Source organism: Citrus sinensis, chromosome 1 (assembly GCF_022201045.2).
Source record: "Citrus sinensis cultivar Valencia sweet orange chromosome 1, DVS_A1.0, whole genome shotgun sequence".
NCBI classification, from domain to species: domain Eukaryota; kingdom Viridiplantae; phylum Streptophyta; class Magnoliopsida; order Sapindales; family Rutaceae; genus Citrus; species Citrus sinensis.
In genome coordinates, this window is record NC_068556.1 from 4,213,743 (window position 1) to 4,230,800 (window position 17,058).

The 17,058-nt window shown below is 36.1% G+C and overlaps 3 protein-coding genes across 3 annotated transcripts; 2 read left to right on the forward strand and 1 right to left on the reverse strand.

Moving 5' to 3' along the window:
- Positions 1–621: 621 nt before the first annotated feature.
- On the forward strand, positions 622–3,637 carry LOC102621187 (beta-fructofuranosidase, insoluble isoenzyme CWINV1). Its single transcript, XM_052443461.1, has 6 exons — positions 622–1,342; positions 1,431–2,290; positions 2,421–2,579; positions 2,691–2,929; positions 3,026–3,116; positions 3,199–3,637. Exons 1-6 carry the CDS (start codon positions 1,288–1,290, stop codon positions 3,397–3,399), a joined length of 1,605 nt encoding a protein of 534 aa, XP_052299421.1. The 5' UTR covers positions 622–1,287; the 3' UTR covers positions 3,400–3,637.
- A 725-nt stretch (positions 3,638–4,362) lies between these two features.
- Positions 4,363–7,520, forward strand: LOC102620903 (probable ADP,ATP carrier protein At5g56450). Its single transcript, XM_006475842.4, has 2 exons — positions 4,363–4,981; positions 6,667–7,520. The coding sequence occupies exons 1-2, from the start codon at positions 4,652–4,654 to the stop codon at positions 7,300–7,302; spliced, it is 966 nt and encodes a 321-aa protein (XP_006475905.1). The 5' UTR covers positions 4,363–4,651; the 3' UTR covers positions 7,303–7,520.
- A 2,400-nt stretch (positions 7,521–9,920) lies between these two features.
- Positions 9,921–11,152, reverse strand: LOC102620636 (glutaredoxin-C6). Its single transcript, XM_006475841.4, has one exon. It carries the CDS (start codon positions 10,953–10,955, stop codon positions 10,530–10,532), a length of 426 nt encoding a protein of 141 aa, XP_006475904.1. The 5' UTR covers positions 10,956–11,152; the 3' UTR covers positions 9,921–10,529.
- Between the last annotated feature and the right edge of the window lie 5,906 nt (positions 11,153–17,058).

The window sequence follows — 17,058 nt, forward strand, 5'->3', positions numbered from 1 at the left end:
CCATATATAGTTGAAATACTGATTACTTTATTTACAATGAATAATAATGAGATAATTTTGTTCTCATTTTTTTTTCCTTTCACAGCAGACTCATCAAATTTTTAAGTCTCTACATATCAAGAAGCAACTCGGATACTGAATCCATCGAATAGAAACTGTATGGGCTCATATGTTTTCTGTTAAATCTTTGTAAAATCAGTAACTAAAATTGAGAAAATTTTATGTTTCAGTAAAACTAGCCTTGCAACTAAAACTGTGTACCTAACGTTGTTTTTTACTTCACAAGATACAAAATTTGCGACGGTGAACCGGAAATTCAATTTCCTTTTGGGAATTATGTAAATAAAAAAAAAGCTATTAATGGTAAGAATGTATGTTTACAAGTTTGATTTCTAGGACATGGTGTGCCAGGAAATATATATATATATATAAAGGTAGTGGTTATGATAAAGTTACTTCACCATAGAGCACTGCTTAATAACTATATTATTAGAGGATCAAAATGATAAATAATAAAAACCGATTGTGTGGATATTAAGCACGGTGGAGGAACTCCACCATAGCAGGACCCATAAAAAAAATAATGAATTCTTCACCACGTTTGGTTGGCAATTGGGAGGTTTCTTTACTTGGCAAGAGAGGGTTAAGCCCATGTTAAACAACGACAAATGGGGACTTAGAAACGACGCTTGGCATATCACGAGGCACCCACCTGCCGCTTGACAGTATTTTAGTGCAAATCTACTGCCAATACGATTCATTTTTAACCAAACAAATTAATATAAAATTTGATAACTCAGCTGCTTCTTCAGTTGACTTGAGTTGGAGCATCGATCAGTTGGCTAATCAGTACACTTTTGCGCTAGTTGGCACCTATACAGATCCTCCAAAATGACAAGATTCTTTTTTACTTGCAGTTTTTCTTGTATAAGCTACTGACCAAGAGTTGTATACTGGTCAATGATCGCTCCACAGAGGCCCACTTCGGTTTCTCATGGCATTCCTTGTAAGCAACACGATGACATCTCCAGCTTTAATGGTTTTGTTATGTTGTTTTCTGCTAATTGCCAACGGAGCACATCAATCCGAAGCTTGTTACGGGACAAATCAGAAGTTGCAGTCTCTCCAGGTTTCGGCTCCAGCAAACCAGCCTTACTTAACTTCTTATCACTTCCGGCCACCCCAAAATTGGATCAATGGTAATGAATCTTTAGTGATTTATTTTATTTCCCTCTTAATCATCCTCATTTTCTTATTCTGTCTTCGTTACTAATCCAATTTTTATTTATGATGGTCGTGGTGGAATGTGCAAATTGGTGGCTTGACCGTGCAGATCCTAATGGTAAGTTTATGCATTACATTTACTCCTACACGTGACCCTTTTATTCCATACATCCAATAAGCTCATGCTTTTTTTGGATCAAATTCAGGGCCAATGTATTACAAGGGAGTTTATCATTTGTTCTATCAGTACAATCCACTGGGACCCCTGTTTGGTGATAAAATGATATGGGCACATTCTGTATCATATGATCTCATCAATTGGATTCATCTCAGTCATGCTCTTTGTCCATCGGGCCCATACGACATCAACAGTTGCTGGTCTGGTTCTGTTACAATCCTTCCAGGGGATAAGCCTTTCATCCTCTACACTGGAATTGATGCTAGTGGTCAACAAGTTCAGAACTTAGCAATGCCCGAGAATCTATCTGATCCATTACTCAAAGATTGGGTCAAATTTTCTGGGAATCCCGTGATGACTCCACCAAATGGTGTTAAGGATGACATGTTTAGAGACCCTACAACTGCATGGCAAGCCCCTGATGGAAGATGGAGAGTGCTTGTTGGAGGTCAGATTGATAATGAAGGAATGGCATTTGTCTATTGGAGTTGGGATTTCATTCACTGGACCAAATTGGACCACCCTCTTTATTCAGTGCAAGAGACTGGGATGTGGGAGTGTCCGGATATTTTTCCTGTGTCTATTAATGGCACAATTGGGGTTGACACTTCGGTTCTGAATCCGGGTGTGAAGCATGTGTTAAAGACAAGTTTATTTTCCGATAAACATGATTACTATGTCCTAGGAACTTATGATCCTCAAATGGATATATTTTCTCCCGACACTGACTTCCATGGAAACAGTAACGATTTGAGGTACGATTATGGGAAGTTTTATGCTTCCAAAACATTCTTTGACAGTGCCAAGAACAGAAGGGTATTGTGGGCTTGGGCAAATGAGTCTGATAGTACACAAGATGATATAGACAAAGGATGGTCTGGCGTCCAGGTAATTTAAGTTAAACTTGAAATATAATTTACAGTTTTTATAGCGAGGTGACTCGAAAATTTATAAGAGCTATTAAGCTACTAGTTCAAAGCTTGATGAACATTAATGGTATCTGTACTCTGCTGTGCAGACGGTTCCCAGAGCTATTTGGCTTGATAAAAGTGGAAAACAATTAGTCCAGTGGCCCGTTGAAGAAATTGAAACACTACGAGGCAAGCAAGTCAGTATCCATGATAAGGAACTTGGAAGTGGGTCCATAGTTGAAGTTTCAGGCATCACTGCTTCACAGGTAAACAGCTTTCACTGCATTTTGTTATACATATCTCCTATTTACGCTTCTGTGATTGCTTAACCAACCAAAAGTGTTTTAGCATTTTCATGATATTTTTACTCTGTAAAGGTTGATGTTGAAATTGATTTTGAATTGCCTGAATTGGAAGAGGCTGAGCTCTTTGACCCTGCTTGGGTTGATCCACAACAACTATGCAATGATAAAAATGCATCAATCCAAGGCAGATTCGGACCTTTCGGTTTGCTAATTTTGGCCACAGAGGACTTGACTGAAAAAACGGCAATTTTCTTCCGAATTTTCAAGGGCCAAAACAAATATGTAGTACTCATGTGCAGTGATCATAGCAGGTCCATTTCTTATCTTAAATGCGACAAGCCATTGTTTTATATCATTTTTATGTAATTTGAGCTTGATGTTCAAAACTTTACACATACTGCTGACAGGTCTTCTCTAAAGGAAGATCTTGATAAAACCACATATGGAGCTTTTGTAGATATTGATCCTCACCATGGAAAAGTTTCATTAAGGAGTTTGGTATGTTTACTAAACTGATCACATGTTCTCCTGGTTCGTCTTCTCTCTGGCTCTAATGTAATTGGCTTTTTAACTATTGCAGGTAGACCACTCCATTGTTGAGAGTTTCGCAGCAAGAGGAAAAACTTGTATCACAACAAGAGTTTATCCAAAGGTAGCTGTTGAAAATGAAGCCCACCTTTTTGCATTTAATAATGGCACTCAGAGTGTTGTTATATCAAGTTTGAATGCCTGGAACATGAATCAAGCCCGCCTCAGTGAAGAAGAAAGTTTTAAATTATAGCAGATATATATGTCCATTAGTAAGTGGACAACTTTCGGCATTGTTGCAAATAAAATTCACACTTGTAGCCAGAGAAATTGGCAGAGTCTTCAGAGATTCTTTGTTGGATGTCATTGGTGTTGCTTTCTCAGAGTAAACAGATAAATAAATCATTTGATAATTGTATGCTAATGCACTTCATACACCCTGAGGAAGCAAGATGATCAAGAGGTGGTTTCAATTTCAATTACCTTAGACACTTGATTACTTTTGGAAGGGCGCTCGTTATGAGTATTTAATTAACATAGAGCTATTAACCAGAAATTAAACATCTAATGGAGACATCTGGCATAAGGATACATGCTTTGTGCTGCCAGGGTACTAATCCAACTAACAAAGCTCTATTTTTGCTATGATTCCTTGGTTTATTAGGACTAAAGTTGTATTTTGAATGCGCACCAAACTGGGAAGCACTTATTTTATTAGCCTCTACTTTGATGAAGCTTGTAAGGCAATCTCGGAACTTGTAAATTCCGTCAAAGCACTTGTATTTGTTTCTGCAAAGAATATTACTTAAAAAGTGCTTGAAAGCGATAAAGGTTCTGTTATAAAGATATCTAAAATTGGGTTGAATCCATTTATGTGTTCATACCAATAGCTCACAATGTAAATGAATGGTGTACGTGAAGTCGTAATTGCAAGTAATTGGATTATTGCAACAAAAGCAAGCACATATACTCTATTTCTCAGATTTTGTCCTTTGTTCCTTCGCGGATTGGGCCATTTAAAAGCCCAGGGAACCAGTCGAAGCTCCTCTTTACAAATTATAACAGTAAAATAAATAAATAAATTCTAATTCCCGAAGATCACACGTGGCATAAAACCAAAGGATAGAAGAAAGATGAATATTAAAAGTAAATGCAAAAATACACGTCAGCTAAGTATCGGATTGGATCATGAACAATTCTGGAAGGGAACGGCGTTCATCGAACTCCGTTATTTTTCTTCAAACAGGCCATTGAGATACAAGAAAAAGAAACTGAATGAAATTACCAATCGCAAGAGAAGAGTCAATCCCAAAATCAAGCACACATATTTTTTTTTATATTATTATTAAATTCAGATTTTTTACATTTTTGGTGCACCAATAACCAACAGTATGTTCCCAAATATTAATTAGTGCGGTAGTCTAATTAATAACTATAAAGCAGAACCCAATTGCTGTTTTTGTTCTTAACTGGCACAACGAGAGAAAATATTTTTTATTCAGAGAATGAGCAAAGATGACGATGGGCCAGCAAGATTAACAAGCGGGTCGAGGTCGTACAAATGGGTCACCAACTTTCAGCGTGATCTGATGGCGGGAGCTGTGATGGGGGGTTTTGTGCACACGATTGTGGCGCCAATCGAGAGGGCGAAGCTTCTGTTGCAGACCCAAGAGAGCAATTTGGCTATTGTTGGGAGTGGACGGAGAAGATTCAAGGGCATGCTTGATTGTATTGCCCGTACTGTTAGAGAAGAAGGGATTTTATCTCTTTGGCGAGGCAATGGCAGTAGTGTTCTTCGTTATTACCCTTCTGTTGCGCTTAACTTCTCTCTTAAGGTATCAAGATTTCACATTTTTACGTTCTTTTTTTTTTTTAAGTTAAATTGATTTGCTTCAGCGGTTCTTTTCATTTGGGTAGATCCTTGGAGATGGGTTTGTTAAGAAATTGGATTCTTGGGAAATTTATGTTTTGCATATGAACTGATTGATGAAATGTTCGAATGTGGAAGTTGGTTGGCAAGTTTTGAGCATTTCATGTCATAACGATTTATAGATGATGAGTCACTTATTCTTGAGTTTTGGAAAGATTCTTAGTAGCATATATATGCAGTTGTTATTAGTTTTCATGTGACAAAGATTTATTCTTACTCAATGTGTATTCATTCATATTGAATCTGTTATCTTTGCTGAACTCTTGCTTATCTAAAGGTGCCTTATTACATAGGATCATTGAATGATATGATACATACATATATCTACTTCTTGAGTTAAAATGGAGGTCTTGCTTCCATGGCCAGGCTTATTTGCTGCTTTGGCTATTGAGAAATAGATAAGTTTTGCTTTGACACGGATTATGATAGTTTCTGGTTATTTCAACAGAAATATAGTTTAAAACCTACATTTTTTAGAAATATTTCTTAGCAATCTTTGGATGTGGACAGGAGTTTCTTTGGCCTCAATTGGTTTTCTAAATTATTCCATACTTCTTCACCCTCAGTCCCAAACATACTGGCTTATAATTTTTTTTATTAGTTTGTTGGTGGCTATCTTAAAAGTAACGACATTAATCATCCATCATAAATATATTTGGGATACATAGGAGTTTTTTTTTTTTTCACTTTTTTTGGGTTGTGCTGAATGGTATTGTCCGAGAGACAGAGAAAGATAGTTGTGCGGAGTTGATGAATAATTACTTAGCAAATGAAAGTTTGTGGCAGGAATTAGGATACTCTGATATTTCTGCTGGAAGTAAGGTACGATATTCTTGAAGATATTGGGGATGATGGCAGGATTAGAGTGTTACTCTTATTGTAAAATATTAACAAGAAAGGTTTAGATGAAGCAATACTATTACTTGCAATTACAACTTCAACGGAGGATGATAGGAAACTGATTATTGTCATGAGGATGATGGCAGGATTTGAGAGTTACTCTTATTGTAAAATCAGTACCAGAGGATGATGACAGGATTAGAGAGTTACTCTCATTGTAAAATCAGTAACAGAGGATGCATACAAATGTAGTACTGAATTTTTATGTTTTGGGCTCTTGCTCGACTTTGTCTACATGTTTATTTAATATTTTCATGAGTAGCAGGTTCTTAGTTCTTTTCTAATCCTACAGTCAAGAAAATTATTGTATTTTTAACGAATTAAATCGTGGATTTCAGTTTCCAGGTAAATAGTAGTGGAGTTGTAGTAAATTGGTGACATTATATTAATTGGAAGAATCGTTATCAACTTCCAGTAATCAGAGTATGACCTTTAATTTTGTAACATTTAAGTTATTATCTGAGATTATATGTATCCTATAATGGAAAGATGAGTTAATGTTATTCTACCTAGTAGGTAACCTGGTACCCATATGGTATTCAACTGCAAGACATGACTTAGGAAACTGATTTTGTCATGCTGACCGTATTTCAAATTGAAGGAAGGTACCAAGTAATCAAGGAATGCATCTGTTATCGTTTTCTTTTAAGTCTGGATAATGTATATTCATGGTCAATGTTCCATTTGCAGGATCTTTATCGAAACGTCTTAAGGAATGGCAACTATCAAGATGGTACTAGTTTCATGTCTGGTACATCTGCCAACTTTGTTGCTGGGGCTGCAGCTGGTTGTACAACGTTGATCTTAATCTACCCACTTGATATCGCCCACACCCGTCTTGCTGCGGATGTTGGAAGAACTGATGCTCGTCAATTCCGAGGCTTCTGCCATTTTCTGACAACCATATTCAAGAAAGATGGTATTCGAGGAGTTTATAGAGGACTTCCTGCCTCTCTACAGGGGATGGTTGTTCACCGTGGCCTATATTTTGGGGGCTTTGATACAATGAAGGAGGTACTGTCGGAAGAGTCTAAACCTGAATTGGCATTGTGGAAACGTTGGGTAGTGGCTCAGGCAGTCACGACATCTGCTGGGTTGTTGTCGTATCCATTGGATACAGTTCGTAGGAGGATGATGATGCAATCTGGCTTGGAACAACCAATGTACCATAACACACTGGAATGCTGGCGGACCATCTATAGGAAAGAGGGGGTGACTTCGTTTTACCGTGGAGCAGTTTCAAACATGTTTCGGAGTACTGGCGCGGCTGCAATTTTGGTTTTGTATGATGAGGTCAAGAAGTTCATGAATTGGGGTAGATTGTAGAAGGAACTAATTTTTTTGGCAGTTTTATCACCGCAACACTTCAACAGAAGGATTATATAGGTTTAGAGTTCGAGAATTACAGGTGGAAAATTTTGTAAAGTGCAAATGAGACTGATACACTTAACACGTAACATGCAAACTAGATGATTTTTTTGGCCAACAAATAAAAAGAGTGGGAATGTTATTTGAAAAAAATTTACTTGCCATCTTATGAAAAAAAAAACCCTTTTTGTCAAAACCATACCTGTTTTTTTTTTTTTTTAATTATTGTGGATTAATTCGGGTAGTTACTTTAATACAATGATTATGTCTGTAAAAATTTGCCTTTATTCTTGTTGGTTGAGTAGCAAGATTGGATTTCAGTGCGGTGTGCTAAACATTATTGATGACAAAATCTTATATAATATAATAACAAAAACAAATTATTAGTGGGAAAACATGGGTTGAATTAATAGAAAGGAAGTGGTGGAGTCAGGTCAGGAGGGTAGTGGGCTCTTGAACTCGTGAAGTTCCCACTCCCATTGTCCGTGCTGCAGCCCAGTGCGGGCAAAGCAACATATCATATTTTATTTTGTTTTTTTTTTTTTCCTTTAAAAAAAAAAGAAAAGAATTTTGAAGCAGCTGTACACTTTAATAATAATTCAATTCTTCTCTTTTTCTTTTAGAAAGTGATGTAAGCTTAACGCCATGATGTAATGGACTGAAATGGCAAAACATATAATCTAGTCAGCAAAATGATGACCCTGTTCTGGATTCTGGGGAAAGCCAAAATCAGTGGGTTTTCAACTTTCAATTCAACCCAAAGTTAATAAAATTATTATGATAAATTAGGTATATGTTGGGGCAACAAAAATACAAACACATGCATACACACAAGCAAAGTTGGGGTGGGATCCCCCGGTGGCATAAAAAAGCTAAAGCAAACAATGAAAAGTGAAAACAAGAAGAGAAAGAAAAATAAAATAAGACAGATTCACTCACCGATAAAGTAAGTTGAGGATGGTTTTGGAACTTTAGAGTCTGCTTCATCAGTTTTATTAATACAAAAAAAAGTGCATCTCAAATCCCTGCCATCATAATTCAATACCCTAAAAAAATTAAATACCTATTTCATCCTTTTTCATAATTAAATACCCTAAAAAAATTATTCAATTCCCCCTTATAATTTTCTTCCAACTTAAGTGTGTTAATGGAGAGAATCAACAGGCAGATTCTGCTTACGCTATGGCAGTAAAAGATTCCAAATGGGGGGGGTCCATCAGTGGTGTTGATTAAATATCATAAATCAAGACCATTGCATGCTTGCCACGCGTGATTCAATATTAAAAGAAAGAGTTGAAAGTGAGGACGCACTCGCTGTGGCCGTGGCTGTGGCTTGTTGATGTTACCGCCATCACACCACCAATATCTCCAAACCCAAAGGAACTGGGGTCCCACCCAAATTTGAAGCGGCCTCGTAAATCCTAATAATCTTCTTTTGATCTCCCTAAACTTGATCATCCCTTACCTCCTCCCCACCTTGTTTTCCTCAGTTGGGATCGTTTAACGGCACCGTCATATATATATATGACGGTGATATTATTCAATTGTTTATAGGATTCACATGATAATTGTGATGCAGCTGCACATTACTTGAGAGGAACAAATTAATATATTACAAGGATGAGGCGAGGCGTGACGCAGCTCTAAATATTGTCTGATTGCATGATGACAAATGGCAATTTCAGCTTCTCTTTGCCTTCCAAGGTTTTGTTTTTAGCCCATTTTCTTCGTCGGCTTCACTTATAATAAGAATTTTGTGATTTTAATGCTTAGTTTAATTAATTATATATCATTTTGGTGAGCACCCTTTCTTTTTTTTTCAAAATTTTGGCTGAGAGATTTCCAAGTAGATCTCCACATCAATTTGTGCGAAAGTATACAAAATAAATTTAATTTAATTATTAATAATTGTCTTTAAAGTATTTTAAAGCTAAATTCAATCATCCTTGTTCTTGTTGCAGCCTTTGAACTGGGATCTAAAGTAGTTTTTTTAAATGAATCTTATAAAAATAAATAAATTTATTATTCTTTTATTATTTTTCCGAACAAACGTTAAATGATTTTTTTTTTGTTTTAAACACGAGGTATAATGGGGAGGGCCCCAACTATAGGAAGCACCTTTAAGCCCGTACCACAACCCATACTAGAATTCCCCGCTCGAATCGGAAGGCACAGGTTCTCCCAACAAAGGCGACTTTCCTACGACTCGAACTGGGGAGCAAACTCAGTCAAGCCACTTAAGGGGACTCCATTGCCAGTGAAGCCAATACTTTGTTGGTACGTTAAATGATTTTAACATTAAATTTTAAAAAATCATGGCATCTCATTCTCAGTGACCCTATAAAAAAGCAAAAAAAAAATGTGGTTTTCACAACGAAAAATTGAAGGCAACCCATGGCCACGCAACACCAAATCAACTATATGGTATTGCTAGCCTAGTCAAACCATGAAATACCACAAAATACTGATAAATTGTCTGAAAATTCTTGAAAAAAAAAATTCAGATGGTAAATTGAATTACTTGCTTTTCACAATATGCAGAAAATAAAAATGAAAAAAAAAAGGTGAAGGGGGTGTACTAAAAGAAGATTTTGATTCAATAATAATTGGAAGAATTTTGCCAGAACAATACATCTGATACTGCCACTTTGCCTCGTCATTGTCAGCAGCAAAGTGATCTCCTCCTTAAACCCCGGTACTTAGATCACATTCTTAACCATTCTTTATCTAGAATAATTTCAACGGCTCTGATTGCTCAATCATTGTCCCCCACCCGTAGGTCCCACCCCATTATTGATTGAACTAACAACATAGATCAAACCCAGAGAAGGGGAGAATTTTAACATCAAAACTACTGCTGGTATTAGCTATTTTAAAAATCCAAACTCATCACTTTATATACGCACAATACTCAATCATACAAAGAGAAAGAAGATTAATTTTATTTTTTTTTTGTTTTCCCTTTGATCTCCTAAGTTTATGTTCACTTACAATAAGAAAAGAGAGACCTAAATGAACACTTGAGTAATTAAGAACCCAAACTAAGTAATTAACATAACATATATAAGAATCAGAATTGGGTGCCTTTCTAATTCTACTAATAATAATAGTAGTAATAATAGATTTATTATTATTATTATTTTGATATATTATAGTAATAATAATAATAAAGTAACTAATAATTATCATACCCAGAGAGCGCCAATTTCTACAAGCTTGGGCACGAGGTGGCCGCCGATGTGGAGGGCGACGAGGGACTCGAGGCCACCGACGCACGTGCCGCCGATGAAGACTGCGGGCGCCGGCGCCGGATTACGAGGGGAGTCGGCGTGAGCGCTCTCATCATGGTCAACAAGAGGGAGGGCTGAGATCTCGTGATCATCGAGCTCGATGACGGTAGGGTGCACCCCGATGGTGGCGAAGAGCGTTTTCATGACGTGGCACATGCAGCAAGACGACCGGCTGAATATTATCACCGGGTGCTCGGATATCAGGCGTTGGATTCTTGCCTCCGAGGATTCTTCACCGTCGATGGACAAGTTAGTGGTTGACGAGGGAGGGGTGAGGTCGAGGTGGACGACGTCGTTTGGGTAACGCCTTAGGCCTTGCATCTCCTCTCTATAGAAAGTAGAAACAGATTCTTGGGGGAAGCTGTGTGTGTGTGATGTCAACGGAAGCAAAGTTGAGTTTTGGGTGTTTTATTTTTGTGGGAGTTTTATACAAAGAGAGCAAGGTTGAGGAGTGGTGGTGGGGTTGCTTACATCACAAAGTACAGTGTTACATTTTTTCACATCATCGCTCTCTGGGGGAATTCTGGAAGCACACTCGCCTTTCACTCGACTGTTTCTTACGTGCTTTTGACATGACAGAATATTCTTTGCAGCCCCTTTTTCTTTTTCTTTTAACTCACTCTCACTATATATAATATATATTTTTTTCTTCTTAGATATCCATCATATACAGTGTGTCTGGACTAGAGGTTAGATCGCTCTATCTTAGAAGCTACAGTATTAAAGTATTTAGTAAATACTACTTGTTATATCTTATAAGATATGTTGATATAATTTTTTACTTATAAGATAAAAAATCTATTATATCTTTAATAATTTCGACTACATATAATTAATTTTGGAGTAAAAGCCTATTTAGTCCCTGTATTTTAAGATTAGCGTCCATTTAGTCCTCGTATTTTTAAAAATACCTCAAAACATCCCTGCCGTTAAAGTATTGATACCCCTATCATTATTTTTTGGAGTAAATAATTTTGGACTACATATAATTAATTTTGGAGTAAAAGCCTATTTAGTCCCTGTATTTTAAGATTAGCGTCCATTTAGTCCCCGTATTTTTAAAAATACCTCAAAACATCCCTGCCGTTAAAGTATTGATACCCCTATCATTATTTTTTATTTCTTTTGGCATACTTTTATAATATTATCCTTTTATAATAATTTTTTTGTTTGGACATTAATAAAAATAAAATAATTAAATTACCAATTTAACCTTAAAAAATAATAAAAAATTTATATTATTTTTTTACAAGCACCATCTGCACACTTGATAGTTTACATACAATTTTTGACAATTAAAAATTAATATAATTTTTTTTTTTTTAGGGTTAAATTGGTAATTTAATTATTTTCTTTTTATTAATGTCCAAACAAAAAAAAATTATTATAAAAGGGTAATATTGTAAAAGTAAGCCAAAAGAAATAAAAAGTAACGGTAGGAGTATCAATACTTTAACGGCAGATATGTTTCGAGGTATTTTTAAAAATACGGGGACTAAATGGACACTAATCTTAAAATACAGTGACTAAATGAGTTTTTACCCTTAATTTTGTGTCATAGTTATACCTTTTTTTTTTTCCACAATAACTTTAGCTTAAAAGGTACAACACCTCATTCCCAAACAAGATCATAAACTTCTACTATCAACTAATTTCTCATGTTTAATAGACAAGTTTGCATAACTTTCTTGTAACTTAAAATAATTATTTATTAGTCCATTTCACTATTAAAGGATGAATGAACAAAATTGAGGAAAATATATTATTATTCTTATATAATTATGATCGTTCTTGAGCGAATACTAATTGATAACAATACATTCCACGAGTGATTTTAACTATATAGATTGAAAATAATAATATATGTTTTAATCACACTAAAAATTTTATGTAAATGTGAAAATATTTACTTATTATTGTCATTAGCATTTCAAATATACATAAAAATAAAATTGGTGACTCTCAAATGTATAAATCAATAAAGTGAACATTTGCTAAGTGATTTGTTATTGTAGTTTAAAAATTAAGCAAAATCACAGTTGATGCAATCAAACCTGTGTTTTAATGTATTTAAAGTATAATAATATCGTTGGCGTATACTCAAAATTTCTTTAAATTTACAAACTCAAAATATTATTGAAAAATACTATTATTTTTTTTAATTTTCTTATGAAAATGATAGAAATGGTCGGCTCCAGAAAACTCGATGGAATAATTTTCGCATAATTTCTTTGAATTGTCAAGAGATAAGGTTAAAGGTGAAAAAAAATTGATCTTTACCTTGATCTTACAAAAAAAAAGGGGTAAAAATGGAAACAAGAGAGCGAATGATTGGTGAGTGGAGTGCACGTGCAGCTAGCGCTGCTGTAAGCGTCAAATATTGTTGTCACATAATACGGTAGTTCCGAAATACTGGATATTTGGCGAAGAAAATGGGGTGGGGCTGTCACATGGGGGGTGAAATTAGTAAATGGCGGTGACGTCATATTGATTCGACGTGGAACCGTAATATTGAACCATGACGTATCCAGAATACTAAAGCAAAGTGCAGTAAAAAAAGAAAGTCATCTGACGTGGAACAGTAGGCCATAGGTACGCGGGCCCCATGTCCATGACGTAATCATCGAATGATATTAGACTTTCCTCGTCACCATGACGTTCCTAGCGGACACGTGGCCGTTTCCTTTACTTTCCTTCAGGCATGGAGGTAGTGGGGTTGCGGAGATAAATGACTGGGCCCCTACAGGCTTTTGGAGTCTGATGAGGGTACCCAATCGTAGTCGACCACGTGTGATAACAGTATGTGTTGTGATGGTGATATGTGGGGGGCTTTGTTCGGAGGTGGTCCCTACGATCATAAATTTGGGGTTTGGAGAGTCCTTAAAGGAGCACCGTTGGTGGTGGTAAATATGGTGTCTGCCATGTGTAATGCTTTGCGTTGTGTGATGAGGAGGGATTGCATCATCACCATTGTTCTCGTCCCACTAAATTCCAATGTCCTGCTCCTCCTGCCCATTTTTAGTCATTCTCCCGTCCGCTTGACCCCCCGACTTCCATTTTTTGCAAAATTGGCACCACTAATCATGAACGGTATATCAATAGAAGTGCCATTATTACTTAATACAACGCCCCGAACTCTTGAATGAAAATTTCTAATCTTTCGTTCTTGATACCTTAAAAATTTAGAGTAGTGTATTATATATGTCATGCATTAAGGGATCTAAATAAAATTTGAAATTCCGTATGGAAACTTCGAAAAAGTATATGTTTTTCCAAAAAAAGCTGCAAATATATATAAATTGTTGTATTGCAATATAGAATTGTAATCATTCTAGCTTAGTTATATATTATTATTTGCAAATCATACATGAATGAATGTTTATACGTTTCAAACATTTTAATTTAGTTCCTTTTGTTTTAAGCTATTACATTTCAAAAATATATTACAATCTATAATCTATTAGTAGTATGAATACATTTAAAGTATAGTCCAAAAATCTATAAAGTGTATCTCTAAAAAACTTGCACCAATAGGAGGTGAGACTTGTATACTTATACAAAGGGAGATATACCTAGTCCCCGTAATAATTAGTTGAAAAATGAGTTACGGAACAAAATGGAGGCTCAAACTAATTCCCCTTAATTGTTTAAGACACAATTTCATCATTGGGCTATAATGACTTGATTGTATAATCTTCTAGCTTATTGATGATAAAGTTTACTCGAAATAAGAGCTTCAATATATTTTAAATTAAGTGTTCTTTGGGTTTGGCCGAATAATTTTTAAATACTTTTATTTTGATGATCATTCATATTCAATTTTTTTAGGTGGTTGTTCCTCAGATAAAAAATAATTTGAACTTTATTCATTCTGACATTATAAAACTTTAAAAAAAAGAAAGAGTCTTTTTTATGTCTTTTTATGTGTTTACTTTAATATTTTTTTAAAAAAGGAACTTCAATATTACCTTTACTTAGATCCGTGTCAACTAAAAACTACCGGAAACGTTAGTGTGAAATGACAAAGGTGGCCTCCTTTTGACTTTATCTTCGTAACCGAAAGCTTATAAATGATTGGATGAACAGATTCAAAAGCAAAGGGAGTGGTTTGTGATATATTATCTATGTGCGTGTGTGTGTGTGCGCAAATATATATATATATATATATATATGGGATCCCCTATCTTACATGCATGTAAGATACATGCCTCTCACATGAATAGTGTGTGGGTCCCATATATACACTATTCATGTGAGAGGCATGTATCTTACATGCATGTAAGATAGAGTTTGCCTATATATATTGATGATTGATGATCACGAAGTAAATGGAAGCGTGAACCAGAGATCTTCATGTATGGCTTGTGGAAGTGGTACTCGTGGTCACCATGCAAAAGGTCAATTCTCCAAATCAAATCGAAAATTGTCGTCACGCTCAGCATCAGCCATCAGCCATTAGCCGAGCTGTTCTTAACGGCAAAGGTTAATTGCCACTGCGGCTATCCCTACACCTCTGCAACACCTACTTTATGCTGTCTGTTCAAGGGAAAATCAAAATAAAGGGCTGAATCAGAAGATGCCGTACAAAGGACCGGCAGAAAAACAGCAATGGCAGATGACCGAGCATCACTTGTAGTACATATTTGTTTTGTAGTCTTTTATTGTGTTCTCAGAGCCTGCATACAATTATTGCATGGTCACAGACAAAAGCTTTCGAATACTTAATAAACAAGAACCATAAAGGACGGCGATTCTGTCAAGAGTTACAGATGAATTTATTATTTCTCCAGCTTCAATTATCGTCTAATCCAGAGTCGAGTTTGCATCTTTTGTTATTTTTCCCATTCTGGTCCGTCCGGAATAATTTCTGAACTGATCAGTTATCACATTTGAGGAGCTGGCTCAGTTTCCATGGTTATGGTGGACCGGAAAGTTGAGCTTATGATACTCTTCACGGGCCCTTCGTACCTGATTGCAGCTGCCACTAACTTTGACTAACAAGAATTTTAAACACACTTCGAAACAACACTAAAGTTGACTAAATCAGCTAGCAGTGCATCACCCAAATATAAAATTACATCTTCTGACGCGCGTGGAACATAGATTATCTTGCTGCATCGCATGATTAATAAAATTTTGCTCCTCTTGATTTAACTAAAGCAAAATCTCTCAGGGGATAAGTAAAAATCATGCTTCAGTCCACGCGCTCCATTCGAGCGTGGCTTCAGAGTGATTACTGATTCTTGCTCTCCTTACGCGATTCGTTAAGAAACAATCATCCGCACGTGAGGAACCACATGTCCGTACCTTCCAGAAACTAGATATTAGTTGTCTATTACTCTATTAGTTGTCCTTACCTGGTTGTACCCGTACCCGTTTCCGTATCCGGATTCACTTCTGTCTTAAATGGATCCTATCCTTATTGCTAACTCTTTAATAGTGGGCACCGCACGGTTTGATGGCTCGATCCTCTATGGGCGCGCACGTTAGGATGCAGCCCCATGTTTTTATGCAAGTTTCCACTCAACCCGTTGTCGGCGCCGCTGGCTTTTATTTTATTAATCAACCTCGTTGACAATAAGTTAATGACGCATGGGTGACGTAACCCGGCGTGACAGCCAGATGACATAATTGGGCCCTACTGATGTCATGATCTGAATCTCTGTCGGCTCGTAAATGTGATGCAGTATCCTTCCTTTCGAAGTGGAGGGGAATCCTCTTTCCTGCATCATCAACGTACGTAGTATCCAACGGTCATTATAATTAAATTGCTTACCGACCGTACACGTGGCAGCGTGATGATGTGTTGCTTGTGCAAGCAGTGATGGCCCTGTATGGTACGGGAGATACGATGTGACAATCAAATAGTGTGTCTGGGTGAAATTTAAGCCACACAAAAATGAGACAAGTCGTTGTAAGAGATATTGAGAAGTGATTACTGGCTGCTGCATTGATTGCGTGTGGAGACGAGTTTTCTTCTCCAAGAATGGAAAAATAAATCAAGTTTTTTTTTTTTTTAATTAATTGTTCTGGAGAAAATTGTATATACTTATTGAAGATTGAATTTTGTTATCGATCATTAAACTGATTAGATTTCAAAATTATTTATGACCTTTTTATAGACTTGTATTATACTATGTTAAAGCTTTATAAAGCGCAGTAGGACAGAGATTATGTGGGTGATTTCAGAAATTCAAAGTCTTAACAAGAATTTTCAGAATATCAGCTGCTATCACACTTCTAGATCATGTAATACTCATGCCCTTCCTTAGCTAAGTTAGCTCTAAGGAACAATGAAACTGTTATGTGGCTGGAACCAATTCCAGTAGAAGTCGAATTTGTGTTATCATCTTTGATTTAATGAAATCGTTTATTTCCTTCTCAAAAAAAAAAAAAAAAGCTTTATAAGGCGCAATGTGCATCA